A 16359-nucleotide genomic window follows, 5' to 3' on the forward strand; every position below is an offset into this window, starting at 1 on the left:
TGTGTTCCAAATGTCTGAATAAAAATGTGTTAGTGCAGAATGGTGATTTGTTTTTTGTTTTTTTGCGGGGGGCGCTGAAGCCCAGTTGGCCCAGGGAGCCATAGCTAGAACCGCCACTGCATCAGGGTATGACAATTAGGTACTCCCGGGAATGAACACAAACTGCCTATAGTAATGCCTCTGGCACTGCGATGTGTAAGTAGCCTAGACAGCTGCGACACTCGGGAGGCAGTGCTTTAGCCTTTTAACTGCACTATTTTCATGCATGGCTTTGTTTGGCGGCACCTCTACTGGACCTTTAAAGGTAGTAAGGTAATGGGATAATTAAGACAAATAATGTATACAGATATTTGCAAACAGTCTATGGGCTAATCTTAATCTCTCGTAGACAGGTCCTGCACGTAAACCGAAGAATCTGTGACAACGGGATGGAATGTGTAGGATAACGAGCAGCAGTAGTTCCAGTGTTTGGCTGAGATTTTGCAAACTGGAGCTCCCAATTTCTGACCAAATTACATGGGATTTTAGTTCTGGGTTAACCAAGATTAGAATTCTCTAAGGAGTGACTGAAATCCACACTTTGGTTTTGGTAGAAAAGTCACGGCCAAGAAACGCTTATGTTAGCACTTAAGGACTAAACACATAATTGTACTCAGCGTAGAGGGTGTCTGAAGTTCCACATCACACTATTACAACAGTGTGACTGTTTTGGAATAACATGTCCAATATATTTTCTTAAACATCCTCTGTATTGTGTGATTGTTTAACCATTGATATGTTCTAGGAAACATTTTGGGACCTGAAGGAGCACCAGGTACTGCTGGAATGTCTCGCAATGGCATGTCCATCTTTTTGATGGAAATTACACTAGCCATGCAAAACGTTTATTAAGTATTTATAAAAAAACACTTAACTAATGATTAGTAAATGCTTATAAAGACCGATATTAAACATATTTTGAATGATCGCATGAATCATTATGAAATACTTTAAAAGTTGTTTATAAATGTGTGAATAAATAGGTTAATAACATTTACAAATGTGGCAGTAATGATTAATACATTATGAATAAATTATGTAATAATTCCTTATAAATGCATTATTACCTGGAGTTTTTATAAAGTGCTGCCGTAATATTGATTTACAGCAAGTGATGGTAAAGATTGTATGTCTATAATCTGTTATGTACACGTGACACTAAATGTAGAATCGTTTTCTGGTCAGATTCTTGTCGAATTCAGAACAATGTGTTATTCCTCTTCACGATAGGCTATTATAATGTATAAATATACTATTACAATCATTCTCTTAAACATCATTTTTGAACATTTCCTTTTTTACAAAGCCAGCAGTATAACTGTTGTATCAATATCGTTTGATGGCCCTATGCTTACAACAGGTAAATCAGGAAATACCCCAGTGATCAGTTGTACAACTGAAATATGTCTTCCGCATTTAACCCAACCCCTCTGAATCAGAGAGGTGCGGGGGGCTGCCATAATCAACATTCAAGTCTTCAGTGCCCGGGGAACAGTGGGTTAACTGCCTTGCTCAGGGGCAGAACGACAGATGTTTACCTTGTCAGCTCGGGGATTCGAGCCAGCAACCTTTCAGGTTACTGGCCCAATGTTCTAACCACTAGGCTACCTGCCTGCCACCCGATAAAGTTGAAGGAGTCAACTATTTATCGCAATAACAAGAATAGATCCTTTATAGTCCATTTCATGCACTTAGAAGTTGTAAACAGTACAAATATAAATGACCACGTACAATATCGGAATCGCAGCAAATCCAAAATAGACAGATGTACTCCAAATAAAACAGCAGCAAATTGTTTGAATGCATTTCCAACACTGTCGGAAACTGTATAATATAGTGTAGTAGAAATGGCTTTCACAGGACAGGATTGTCTGCATCTATATATAAGACATGGCTGTACAGACCCCAAAGCAGTTGCCATACAGTTCTTACCGAGACACTTCTTTTCATCCACGATGATATCATTCAGTCTGACTGGGCTCTAGTGGGCTATATTTAAAATATCGCAGTGAAATATATTATACAAATGGCCAGGTCATGGACACAGTCATGTTACTAGAATATACTGTATCATGGTGTCTGTTCCGAAAGTGCTTTGTCAATTATAGGGCTGAAGAACTCCCGAAGTAAATCGATTGTGTCATAATTCATGGAGGTAAATAGTGAGCTTAGCTAGCTATACATCTGTGATTACCCTCGTCCACTTTAAAACAATAAAGTAACCACTATACACCTATTTCTCCATGGGCTCAGTAACAGCAATTCTCCAAGGTGTTTAAGCAAGTTCATAGTAGGTACTGTAGTGAGATACATTTCGAGTGACAGTGTTTTCACATTAGAGACTTCTAGACTTCTAGTCAGTCAGTGTAGGCCTACTGACTGAACCAACAGCCAAAGGGCACAGTTTGAAAAAAAGGCTCTTGTTTAAACAGCTCACATTCTATTCCCTATCTAGTGCACTACTTTTGACCTTAGTAGCGCACTATGTATGGAACAGGATGCCATTTTTGATGCATGCTCAACAGTGTTCACAGCCGATAATCAAAGCACAGGCCAATTGGAGAACAGTTTCCTATTAAGGTACTGTACCATCATCCAGCCCTACAATTGGCAGGAGTGATCACATTCAATAGTAAATAATGACTATAAGATAAAGCTTTGAGACAAACGTAGAAAACACAAACATGTAGACATTCACACATGAGAGACCATGAGGTAACCAGGGTCAAACACATGAGAGACCATGAGGTAACCAGGGTCAAACACATGAGAGACCATGAGGTAACCAGGGTCAAACACATGAGAGACCATGAGGTAACCAGGGTCAAACACATGAGAGCCCATGAGGTAACCAGGGTCAAACACATGAGAGACCATGAGGTAACCAGGGTCAAACACATGAGAGACCATGAGGTAACCAGGGTCAAACACATGAGAGACCATGAGGTAACCAGGGTCAAACACATGAGAGACCATGAGGTAACCAGGGTCAAACACATGAGAGACCATGAGGTAACCAGGGTCAAACACATGAGAGACCATGAGGTAACCAGGGTCAAACACATGAGAGACCATGAGGTAACCAGGGTCAAACACATGACAGAGACAGTTGACATACAAGGGAAATGGCAAGACAATGACTTAAAAATGTACATTTCACAATTCGTAAAATAATTACTTTCACTATAAAAACAATTTAATTCCCAAAAGAAAACACAAAACACACATTTGTTCAGAAAAATGCATTTTCCATAGATAATTAAGTGATTCATGACACAAAAAAAACATGACACTGAGAAAAAGACATTCCAAAATAAATAAGCTAACAAACAAACTGAACAGGTCATTTGAGTAATCAAATAAAACATATATTCCATGTGATTAAACCAAAAATGTGATTTCAGAGGATGTTGAGAAGTCTAGATTCAGGGGGTCTTGGTCAACTGCACCTATTCTTACACACACACACACACACACACACACACACACACACACACACACACACACACACACACACACACACACACACACACACACACACACACACACACACACACACACACACACACACACACACACACACACACACACACACACACACTCCATGAGGATACATACTGTAGTCTGGACAGTTTTACTCATTGATTGGTATTTGGATTCAGTGCACTCTAAGGGAGTTGTGGTTTTGTGAGTGGTAGGTATTGTAGTAGTAAAAGTTGTTGTTGTTTAGCGTCTATCTCATTTGACATACTCAGCTGACTTCCAGAAGTGCCCTGGGTGGGAAAGGCGACGGTTCCGTTTTGGCAACTTTTCTAGCAGATCCACCAGCTTGGAGAAGCTGGGCCTTTCATCCTGCTCGAACGCCCAGCAAAAGAGCAGGATGTCCTGGAGAGAGAAAGAGACAGAACAGACTCCCCTTTAGAGACCCAGGTATATAAAGGAAACACTGGAGCGAAAGAGCCACAAGTGTAACTGGACAACATTATGAATGCCACCCGATTCAGATAACTGTATTCTTCACTGTGAGAGAACTTATTGTGTGGAGTGGTTCAGAAAACACAAATAACTAAACAACAGCCAACAGAAAACTCAAAAACATCCCAGACTGCCTAGACAGGTGTACCTGATAATTTAGTCTTATTCCAAGAACATTCCAGGAATGAAGATGCTCATTCTGAACACCTGGGAAATAATAAGCAACACAAACATTGCCAGAGAGACACACACACACACACACACACACACACTATACATACACATGGATTTAGTACTATAGCTACGTATGTAGTAGTGGTGAAGTAGGGGTCTGAGGGCACGGTGTGTTGTTAAATCTGTGAATGTATTGATTTTTTTTTTTTTTTTGTATAAACTGCCTTAATTTTGCTGGACACCAGGAAGAGTAGCTGCTGCTTTGGCAGCAGCTAATGGGGATCCATAATAAATACAAATAAACAAGTATGCAGATCACACATAAAAATAACCAGGTGTGGAGCTTCGCTCTGTGAAGAAAAACAGTCAACAGTGCAGTATTACGAAGAACACCACTCAGCGATAACTCTTTGCCCATAGACATACAATATGTACACCTAAAACTAGTGAGCGACTTCTACCTGAAGTGTGGTACAACCAGTTTACCGTGTATGAGGAACACTCACCGATATCTCTTTGCCCATGCCGATCTGTGTGAGGTTGGGCTTCATCCCACTGCCCACCTGCCAGATGATAACCTCTGCTGGCTGGTTCTTGTAAGGCCACTCACGTGCATGCAATTCATACCAGATAGTGCTGCAGGGACAGTACGGGGGGGGGGGGGGGGGTCAGTTGGAGCGGATGTATGAAATATCCCATGGTTTACAAAATGGAAATGAGGGCATTGTGCATTTAACTTTGTCACAGATAAATCCACGTGGTAGCATACCATGTGGGGTTGCCGCGTCTCTTTAAAAAAATATATATCCAGCACCCGCTCATAGAGATTGGATGTATACATGTAATGTTTTCCTATAATGTTAACATTATTAAAAATAAAAATTCTACAATAGATGTTCACACACATAGGGTATGTTCACCAAGTTGAATATCTAAATGTGGATTTCTATACTGTATGTCTGTCGTGGTTGTCTGAATCCATTTAAAAGCCCCAGAAGCCCCCACAATGAGTCTGACAGACAGACCACAAGTTTGCCTTTTTTAAAGAAACAGCCCTTTAATGCTGAGGAACTAACTTTATATCAAACCTGTTAGATGTAAATGATCTGATAAACAGTCCATTAACACATAGTCATACGTCATCAACATCGTCACAGCATCCTCTCTTAGCATTATGAGCAGCCATTTTTTCCACTGCCATGTCAACGACCGGGTTTGAGTAGCATAAAAATAGCATTCGGCCAAGACAGAAAAACACATGGAGGATTGTTGAATATGTAAAACAGCTTCAGGGGTCACCTCTAGGTAACACTAAGGCACCAACAGACCAGCTGGACAGTGGATGCATCCCAAATGGCACCCTATTCCCTTTATTCCCATAGGGCTCTGGTCTATATAGGGAATAGGGTGCCATTTGGGACTCATACAGCGTGTGTGAATGCTGCATCCGTCCCCCTCAGACTGATTCAGTGACAGTCCCTCCATATGGGAGGGCATCTGAAAATGCAATTGTGTTAGGAGTCAACAGAGCAGGGTCCAGCCACGCAATTGCATCTGTGACGATCACAGAAGATTAAAAAAAAAACATAAATGGAAAGGCTGACCTGAAGCATGGAGTGTTATAACTAGGATAACAGAGTTGTTCCTGGTCAGACAGGTGGCCTGGAAAGACTCCTGGGCTTGGTTATTATAACCATTCCATACATGATTTGGGAGGGAAGATGGATTTTTATTTAACTTTAACTTTATTTAACTTTAACTTTATTTAACTTGGAAAGTCAGTTAAGAACAAATTCTTATTTAAAATATATACAGTATATATTAAATATAGGACAAAACACACATCACAACAAGAGAGACAACACAACACTACATAAAGAGAGACCTAAGACATCAACATAGCAAGGCAGCAACACATGACAACACAGCATGGTAGCAACAGAACATGACAACAACATGTAAGAAATAAAACATGGTAGCAGCACAAAACATGGTACAAATATTATTGGGCACAGACAACAGCGCAAAGGGCAAGAAGGTAGAGACAACAATACATCACGCAAAGCAGCCACAACTGTCAGTAAGAGTGTCCATGATTGAGTCTTTGAATGAAGAGATTGAGATCAAACTGTCCAGTTTGAGTGTTTGTTGCAGCTCGTTCCAGTTGCTAACTGCAGCGAACTGAATAGAGGAGCGACCCAGGAATGTGTGTGCTTTGGGGACCTTTAACTGAATATGACTGCCATTGTATGTGGAGGATGAGGGTGGCAGTAGATATCTCAGATAGGGTGAGGAAAGACTCCTGTGAGGGTTTTATAAAGAAGCATCAAACAGTGTGTCTTGCGACGGGTATACAGAGATGACCCGTTTACAGAGGAGTATAGAACGCCTTGATGTGTCTTATAAGGAGCATTGGTAGCAAATCTGATGGCCGAATGAGAACATCTAGCCTCTTGAGAGCACCCTTACCTGCCGATCTATAAATTATGTCTCCGTAATCTAGCACGGGTAGGATGGTCATCTGAATCAGGGTTAGTTTGGCAGCTGGGGTGAAAGAGCAGCAATTACGCTAGAGGAAACCAAGTTTAGATTTAACTTTAGGAGATGGATTAGGACCTACAAAAAAACTAAACAAAAAACATTATAATATGTGTCTTGCTGGTGTCAAATCAAATTTCCCCTTGTGGGATAAAGTTGATTCAAATGAATTCAATTCAATAAAATCAGGCTTGAAAATCCAATGAAAACAAGACAGAGACTGGAAAAACCATCAGAGTAAAGAGGCCCCTAAAACACTCCTCAGAACAAAGAGAAGAGCTATGGGCCCTGCTCAAGAGTAGTACACTAAATAGGGAATAGTGTGCCATTTGAGATGTAGCTGTACTCACCCGAAAGCAAAGACATCTGACTGTTTGGAGAAAGGCAGCTTGTCCTCCTCTGTTTCAGGGGAGAGCTGAGAGACTATTTCAGGGGCCAGGTGACAAAGCCATCCACTGGGGATTCTCAGTTTGTCCTCTCTACGGCTACAGAAAAGAGACAGGACACAGTCTGAATTCTGTGACGTGGTGTGTGGTGATTTTTCATATTTATCTCAACGTTTAGGACGGCCATTTTCCTTTTCTAATTGTTCAGGATTTCCAAATTTCATCCCTCCACATAAGTTGTAGTCAAATGTTTAAACATTTTTGTGCCAAGTAATTTTGATCTAAATTACAGAATAACTGCTTATAGTTCGTTCAAACACTGGAAAAACTTTGAATGGAATTAAAGCAGCATTTTGTCTCAAGGTTGAATCTGTCCTTTCCTTCCTCACCCGTTATTCCAAACGAACCCTGAAAAATCCTGGATGCAATCAAACCCCATTAGAAATTTTAATTCCTGATGACTCAGTCAGCCTCTCCACTCTGTCTCCACTATGTTCCAAACTGCCTATATCCCTCTCTCGATCTCTCTCTCTCCCTCTTGCTGTCTCTCTCCCTCTATTCACAACTACTTCAAAATGCATCCTGAGTGCTTACTCAGATAGACAGGCACACTGCCAGCTCTCTAACACAGCACAGTAGAGAACTGGTGTGGGTATGTCCATCCAATGGTACTGTATCTGTCTAGTCTAGCCCATGAGTATTCATAGTAACAGTATTGTCATGATGACAGTTAACAATCCGTTGAGTCATAAAGCCGTTGGTTTAATTTAACTCCCAACTGAATCTGATGATATTCTAACTCTAAAGTCTATTCTATTCTATTATACCTCTATCTATTCTATTCTGTTCTCTATTCTATAATGGAGATATACAGTGCCTTGCGAAAGTATTCGGCCCCCTTGAACTTTGCGACCTTTTGCCACATTTCAGGCTTCAAACATAAAGATATAAAACTGTATTTTTTTGTGAAGAATCAACAACAAGTGGGACACAATCATGAAGTGGAACGACATTTATTGGATATTTCAAACTTTTTAACAAATCAAAAACTTCAAAATTGGGCAAGCAAAATTATTCAGCCCCCTTAAGTTAATACTTTGTAGCGCCACCTTTTGCTGCGATTACAGCTGTAAGTCGCTTGGGGTATGTCTCTATCAGTTTTGCACATCGAGAGACTGACATTTTTTCCCATTCCCCCTTGCAAAACAGCTCGAGCTCAGTGAGGTTGGATGGAGAGCATTTGTGAACAGCAGTTTTCAGTTCTTTCCACAGATTCTCGATTGGATTCAGGTCTGGACTTTGACTTGGCCATTCTAACACCTGGATATGTTTATTTTTGAACCATTCCATTGTAGATTTTGCTTTATGTTTTGGATCATTGTCTTGTTGGAAGACAAATCTCCGTCCCAGTCTCAGGTCTTTTGCAGACTCCATCAGGTTTTCTTCCAGAATGGTCCTGTATTTGGCTCCATCCATCTTCCCATCAATTTTAACCATCTTCCCTGTCCCTGCTGAAGAAAAGCAGGCCCAAACCATGATGCTGCCACCACCATGTTTGACAGTGGGGATGGTGTGTTCAGCTGTGTTGCTTTTACGCCAAACATAACGTTTTGCATTGTTGCCAAAAAGTTACATTTTGGTTACATCTGACCAGAGCACCTTCTTCCACATGTTTGGTGTGTCTCCCAGGTGGCTTGTGGAAAACTTTAAATGACACTTTTTATGGATATCTTTAAGAAATGGCTTTCTTCTTGCCACTCTTCCATGAAGGCCAGATTTGTGCAATATATGACTGATCGTTGTCCTATGGACAGAGTCTCCCACCTCAGCTGTAGATCTCTGCAGTTCATCCAGAGTGATCATGGGCCTCTTGGCTGCATCTCTGATCAGTCTTCTCCTTGTATGAGCTGAAAGTTTAGAGGGACGGCCAGGTCTTGGTAGATTTGCAGTGGTCTGATTCTCCTTCCATTTCAATATTATCGCGTGCACAGTGCTCCTTGGGATGTTTAAAGCTTGGGAAATCTTTTTGTATCCAAATCCGGCTTTAAACTTCTTCACAAAAGTATCTCAGACCTGCCTGGTGTGTTCCTTGTTCTTCATGAAGCTCTCTGCGCTTTTAACGGACCTCTGAGACTATCACAGTGCAGGTGCATTTATACGGAGACTTGATTACACACAGGTGGATTGTATTTATCATCATTAGTCATTTAGGTCAACATTGGATCATTCAGAGATCCTCACTGAACTTCTGGAGAGAGTTTGCTGCACTGAAAGTAAAGGGGCTGAATAATTTTGCACGCCCAATTTTTCAGTTTTTGATTTGTTAAAAAAGTTTGAAATATCCACTAAATGTCGTTCCACTTCATGATTGTGTCCCACTTGTTGTTGATTCTTCACAAAAAAAATACAGTTTTATATCTTTATGTTTGAAGCCTGAAATGTGGCAAAAGGTCGCAAAGTTCAAGGGGGCCGAATACTTTCGCAAGGCACTGTACACTGAGTGTACAAAACATTATGAACACCTGCTCTTCCATGACATTAGCTGACCAGGTGAGACCAGGTGAAGCTATGATCCTTTATTGATGTCACTTGCTAAATCCACTTCAATCAGTGTAAATGAATGGGAGGAGACAGGTTAAAGAAGGATTGTTAAGCCTTGAGACAATTGAGACGTGGATTGTGTACAGTGCAATCAGAAAGTATTCAGACCCTTTGACTTTTTTCCACATTTTGTTACGTTACATCCTTATTCTAAAATGTATTAAATCATTTCTTGCCAATCATCAATCGACACACAAAACCTCATAATGACAAAGCAAAAACAGGGTTTTAGAAATTACATAAGTATTCCGACCCTTTACTCAGTACTTTGTTGAAGCACCTTTGGCAGCGACTACAGCCTCAAGTCTTCTTTGGTATGACGCTACAAGCTTGGCACACCTGTATTTGGGGAGTTTCTTCCATTCTTCTCTGCAGATCCTCTCAAGCTCAGTCAGGTTGCATGGGTAGCGTTGCTGCACAGCTATTTTCAGGTCTCTACAGAGATGTTCGATCAGGTTCAAGTCTGGGTTCTGGCCGAGCCACTCAAGCACATTTAGAGACTTATCCCGAAGCCACTCCTGCGTTGTTTTGGCTGTGTGCTTAAGGCCCAGTCTGAGGTCCTGAGCACTCTGGGGCAGGTTTTCATCAAGGATCTCTCTGTACTTTGCTCGGTTCATCTTTCCCTTGACCCTGACTAGTCTCCCAGTCCCTGCCACTGAAAAACATCCCCACAGCATGATGCTGCCATGGCACGTGTGGATGAACACAAAGCGTTATCCAATTGTCAAAAAATATTGACGTAAAGAGCGTGATTTGCGACACAACGAAATAAAAGATACAGCATAATATGAAACGATAGATCTTTTTCTATTGTCACACGATATCTATCGTCATATCGCCAGGTATGGTGCCAGGTTTCCTCCAGACGTGTTGCTTGGCACTTAGGCCACAGAGTTAAATCTTGGTTTCATCAGACCAGAGAATCTTGTTTCTCATGGTCTGAGAATCCTTTAGGTGCCTTTTGGCACACTCCAGGTGGGATTCCGTCTGGCCACTCTTCCATAAAGGCCTGATTGGTGGAGTGCTGCAGGACGGTTCTCCCATCTCCACAGAGGAACTCTGGAGCTCTATCAGAGTGAACATCGGGTTCTTGGTCACCTCCCTAACCAAGGCCCTTCTCCCCCGATTGCTAAGTTTTGCTGGGCGGCCAGATCTAGGAAGAGTCTTGGTTCTTCCAAACTTCTTCCATTTAATAATGATGGAGGCCACTGTGTTCTTAGGGACCTTCAATGCTGCAGAAATGTGTTGGTACCGTTCCCCAGATCTGTGCCTCGACACAATCCTGTCTCTGAGCTCTACGGACAATTCATTCAACCTCATGGCTTTGTTTTTGCTCTGACATGCACTGTCAACAACCTTATATAGACAGGTGTGTGCCTTTCCAAATAATGTCCAATTAATTAGGTGGACTCAAATCAAGTTGTAGAAACATCTCAAGGATGATCAATGGAAACAGGATGCACCTAAGCTCAATTTTGAGTCTCATAGCAAAGGGTCTGAATACTTATGTGAATGCGGTATTTCAGTTTTTATTTTGAATAAATAAACTATTTTCGCTTTGTCATTATGGGGTATTTATTGTGTGTAGATTGATGAGTAAAACATGTAATTTAATCAATATTATAGAATACGGGTGTAACATAACAAAATGTGGAAAAAGTCAAGGGGTCTGAATATTTTCTGAATTACACTATATGTATGCCATTAAGACGATGAATGGGCAAGGCAAGAGATTTAAGTGCCTTTGAACAGGGTATGGTAGTAGGTGCCAGGCGCACCGTTTTGTGTCAAGAAATGCAACGCTGCTGGGTTTGTCATGCTCAACTTTTTTCCCATGTGTATCAAGAATGGTCCACCATCCAAAGGACATCCAGCCAACTTTACACAACTGTGGGAAGCATTGGAGTCAACATGGGCCAGCATCCCTGTGCAACGCTTTCGACACCTTGTAGAGTCCATGCCCTGACAAATCGAGGCTATTCTGAGGGCGAAAAGGAGTGCAACTCAATATTAGGAAGGTGTTCCTAATGTTTATACACTCAGTGTATGCAGGATAATATTCAGGGGCATGATTGTTTGTAGAGCTTCTCAATGCTCTCCCCTCCTCTGCTATGGCAAACAGCCATGTTATTCAGATGATGAAGTTCATTGAATTGAATTGAACATAATGTTCCTGCTCAGAGTGGGGCGGTCAATAAATGCTTCTCTTGTCATTCTGTCAGACCTACTAATTAGCTAGCCATTTTGCCGTCCAATTAAAACATTTAGGCAGAAATAAATAAATAAATAACAACACAAACGAGTCGTGGAATTGACTGAGGCTCGAGTGATGCTACCCACGTCACACCAAGATATCTGTTCTCAGAAATGTATTTAACTTTGAAAGGAGAGGGTTCTGGGTATTTATGACAATACGACAATAGGTCCAATGAGTGTGCAGTAAGAAGCCAGGTGGCGGGTGTACCATCTAAAAACATCAACAAAAACATGTTTTTTTGCTTTCTTATCAACTAAGAGATGCCAAGAACGTCAAACGATAACCGGAAAAACTGTAGGCCCTATTGTGGCCATTGTGAGCATTAGCAGGCAGTGTTTTCATAGAGGCTATTGAAAACATTCTACAGTCGTGGCCAAAAGTTTTGACAATGACACAAATATTAATTTCCCCAAAGTTTGCTGCTTCAGTGTCTTTAGATATTTTTGTCAGATGTTACTATGGAATACTGAAGTATAATTACAAGCATTTCATAAGTGTCAAAGAGTTTTATTGACAATTACATGAAGTTGATGCAAAGAGTCAATATTTCTTGACACCAGGCCATCCTTCAAAAGTCTTTGCCTCTCTGTGCATGCAGATGCACTCACACCTGCCTGCTGCCATTCCTGAGCAAGCTCTGTACTGGTGGTGTCCCAATCTCGCAGCTGAATCAACTTTAGGAGACGGTCTTGGCGCTTGCTGGACTTTCTTGGGCGCCCTGAAGCCTTCTTCACAACAATTGAACCGCTCTCCTTGAAGTTCTTGACGATCCGATAAATAGTTGATTTAGGTGCTATCTTGCTGGCAGCAATATCCTTTGCTGTGAAGCCCTTTTTGTGCAAAGCAATGATGACGGCATGTGTTTTCTTGCAGGTAACCATGGTTCACAGAGGAAGAACAACGATTCCAAGCACCACCCTCCTTTTGAATCTTCCAGTCTGTTATTCGAACTCAATCAGCATGAAAGGGTGATCTCCAGCCTTGTCCTTGTCAACACTCACACCTGTGTTAACGAGAGAATCACTGACATGATGTCAGCTGTTCCTTTTGTGGCATGGCTGAAATGCAGTGGAAATGTTTTTGGGGGATTCAGTTCATTTGCATGGCAAACAGGGACTTTGCAATTTATTGCAATTCATCTGATCACTCTTCATAACATTCTGGAGTATATGCAAATTGCCATCATACAAACTGAGGCAGCAGACTTTGTGAAAATGAATATTTGTGTCATTCTCAAAACTTTTGGCCACTTTTGGACACTGCAAGTAAACTAGCACACTGCACACTGCAAGTCAACTAGCACAACAGGAAATACTAAAACAACCATCTCCAGGTTTTCTCTTTGTTCTGCATTGCGGTACCAACAGTTCCTGAAAACCATCCTAACACAATGAGCAGAGTGATTCACAAAGTCTTTACAAATCTTAGAATCTTTAAATGTTATTTTAGAATCTTTAGAATTCTTAGTCTGCCTTTGTCCATAAACACAATGCTCTATGGCTCTCTGCTTGTGTCTAGTCGTGGGAGATGTTCACTATACGAAGTATTGATTTCACAGCAAACCTAAAATGGGAGCTAGCTGCACTGGAAACGAACAATAGACAGGATAAGATCTAGGTGCATGTTGCATCATTTCAATGCATTGCATAACTGTCTGTCTACAGCAACTCCTCAGCATCTAGTTTGAAAGAGGCTTATGGTTTTAATGAGCTGATAAGAATGCCATTATGAAACCATCCATCTTCATTTTACATAAACAACTATTGTTCATCACCTATACTCTTCCATCCATGGTGATGCAATGCACTCCTCCGCAACCCCAGGGTTAAACTGTGTTGTGCGAACTTGTTGAAAACACACTATGCAAGTCAGTTATATAATCAACATCTTTTTTGATTATAATAATTAGTAGCACAAAGCATGTGTAATCCTCTCACATTCATTAGCTGGAAAACATCTCACACCTACTGCTAGATATTTTTAATTGATGTCGTTAAATTAAATAAATAAATAAATGTTAAATAAATACAAAAATCCATTATGACAAATCAGATCCAGTCAATTATAGCAGTTATCTCAACATACATGTCAATCAAAATCTATAGACACATAAACTTACTGCATAGAGAACAAAACACCCACACACACACACAAAAGAATGCACACACACACACACAACACGTTGATAACCTGTTGAGTTGCTCCATTTCTAGATCAAAGATTTATTACATTTCCTTGCTGCTTATATAGTTTTATGTCTAAGTTGGATTAGTATTCCTTGCTGTGTGAAAGTTGTGGCTGTTAGCATTCCAGGGAGAAGCCATGTCAGTGAGCAGTCATTTCAGCACAGCGGTAGCAGCCAAGATAGACTTGATTCACTCTCAGGGAGAATAATAAAAAAAAGAGATTAGCACCAATCCATTTAATTTTCCACTAAAGAGTATAATCATCACTGCAATATAATAACTGTCACAACAGTAGGGGTTACTAACACTTGCTGTGTGGTTTAGCGCTGATGTTTTATTTTTGGTTTCTATGTATCCTTTTTTTTTAACCAGGAAGTCCCTTCAGACAAAGAATAACTTTTCTGAGGGAGACCTTAGTTGAACCCAAAAAATAAATAAATTGAGTACAACAGTAGCTACGCACCTGCCAGCTTGCAGAACCCCAGATATGGTGAAAAGTCCGAAGTCGGTGATGACCACTTTGCCATTGTCGTAGAAGACATTCTTGGACTTCATATCCTTGTGTAGGATCCCCTTGGCATGGAGATAGCCCATCCCCTTAAAACAATACAAACACAAACAAATAAACAAACAAACACAAACAATATAACTCATAGGAGTCTAGGTTGAGTCACTGTAAAGCATTTTGTGACCAATGTCACAATAAACCTGACTGAAGTTGCTTGATTGATCTCATTCCAACCCCAGTCTCTATGACATGTATTGACCATGCTGTGCTACAGATAACGTTGAAACACTATTCATGATGTTACCTATAAACCATATACACTGAATATACCAATCATTAGGAACACCTTCCTAACATTTAGTTGCACCCCTCCCCCCATTTTGCCCTCAGAACAGCCTCAATTAGTCGCAGCATGGACTCTACAAGGTGTCGAAAGCGTTCCACAGGGATGCCCATGTTGGCTCCAATGCTTCCCACCGTTGTGTCAAGTTAGCAGGATGTCACACATACACAATCCATGTCTCAGCTATGGTTATTGTAAGTAATCTAATTTATGTTCCTTTAACTCTGCCTTCTAATGAGTTTATACAAACTGTCATCTCCTACCATTCTGATAGATTGGAGATGTTAATAATTTGGTTGTTATTCAATTGGTTATCTCTAGGCAGATGCCCCAGACACTTTTAAATGTTAGAGCAATCAATAGTAAAATCTTTCTTGTGAATGACCTCATTACTAAGCGCAACGTTGATTGCATGTTTCTCACGGAAACATGGCTGTCTTCAGACTGTAGTGTCGCTTTTTTCAAAGCCTCCCCCCGGACTACAGCTTTTCATACTCTTATCAGAAAAGGGAAAAAGGGTGTGGGGACAGCCTCTATTATTACTAATGCTCTCAGCTGTAAGGACATTTCATTTGGCGACTTTGGGTCTTTTGAGCATCATGCTATACTGTTTAAATGTCAGCCACCAGTACCTTGTATAGGCCACCAAAGCACTGCCCTACTTTCTTTACTGATTTCTCTGAACTATTGTCTATTGTCCTTGAGAACTATGATAAAATCATTGTGTTGGGTGATTTTAATATTCATGTTGACAAGGAGACAAGGAGACTCCAATGCCATTGAATTTCTGAATATTTGAGCTCTTTGGACTTTATCCAACATGTTACTGGGCCCACCCATAACCGCGGCCATGCTCTGGACCTGATTATTACCAAAGGGCCTTTCTATTGACATATCCTCTATTATTCATGTTGCCTTATCTAAACACCACTGTGTATTTTTAATACCTTGTTGCCCATAGCACAGGGTAATACTGAACACATTATTAAGAAATGCTATCTTACCTCTGAAGTTGCTACAGATTTTTGTTGAGTGTATGAACAAGACTCCATCACCTATTCTGCCTTCCTTTTGTGATGATTTAGTTGATAACTTTAATAGCAAATTAACTTCTTCGATATAGGGGGCGCTCTTTTAATTTTTGGATGAAAAACATTCCCATTTTAAACAAGATATTTTGTCACGAAAAGATGCTCGACTGCATATAATTGACAGCTTTGGAAAGAAAACACTGACATTTCCAAAACTGCAAAGATATTGTCTGTGAGTGCCACAGAACTGATGCTACAGGCGAAACCAAGATGAAATTTCAAACAGGAAGTGCCCCAGATTTTGAAGGTGCTGTGTTCCAA

At 40.7% G+C, this 16359-nt stretch overlaps 1 protein-coding gene across 1 annotated transcript in view; it reads right to left on the reverse strand.

Annotated features, from left to right (window-relative positions):
- Positions 1–3724: 3724 nt before the first annotated feature.
- LOC110526017 (kinase suppressor of Ras 2) overlaps positions 3725–16359 on the reverse strand; it is a 40963-nt gene continuing 28328 nt past the window's right edge. Inside the window, exons 8-11 of the mRNA XM_090239425.1 lie at positions 14620–14753; positions 7077–7211; positions 4695–4824; positions 3725–3924 (exon numbers count right to left, since the gene is read on the reverse strand). Coding sequence (XP_090095551.1) covers positions 3778–3924; positions 4695–4824; positions 7077–7211; positions 14620–14753 — 546 coding nt within the window. The 3' untranslated portion in view covers positions 3725–3777. The remainder of the gene's footprint in view (positions 3925–4694; positions 4825–7076; positions 7212–14619; positions 14754–16359) is intronic.

The sequence above is a fragment of the Oncorhynchus mykiss genome, chromosome 6, assembly GCF_057628025.1.
Source record: "Oncorhynchus mykiss isolate SJ-2025 chromosome 6, ASM5762802v1, whole genome shotgun sequence".
Lineage (NCBI taxonomy): Eukaryota > Metazoa > Chordata > Actinopteri > Salmoniformes > Salmonidae > Oncorhynchus > Oncorhynchus mykiss.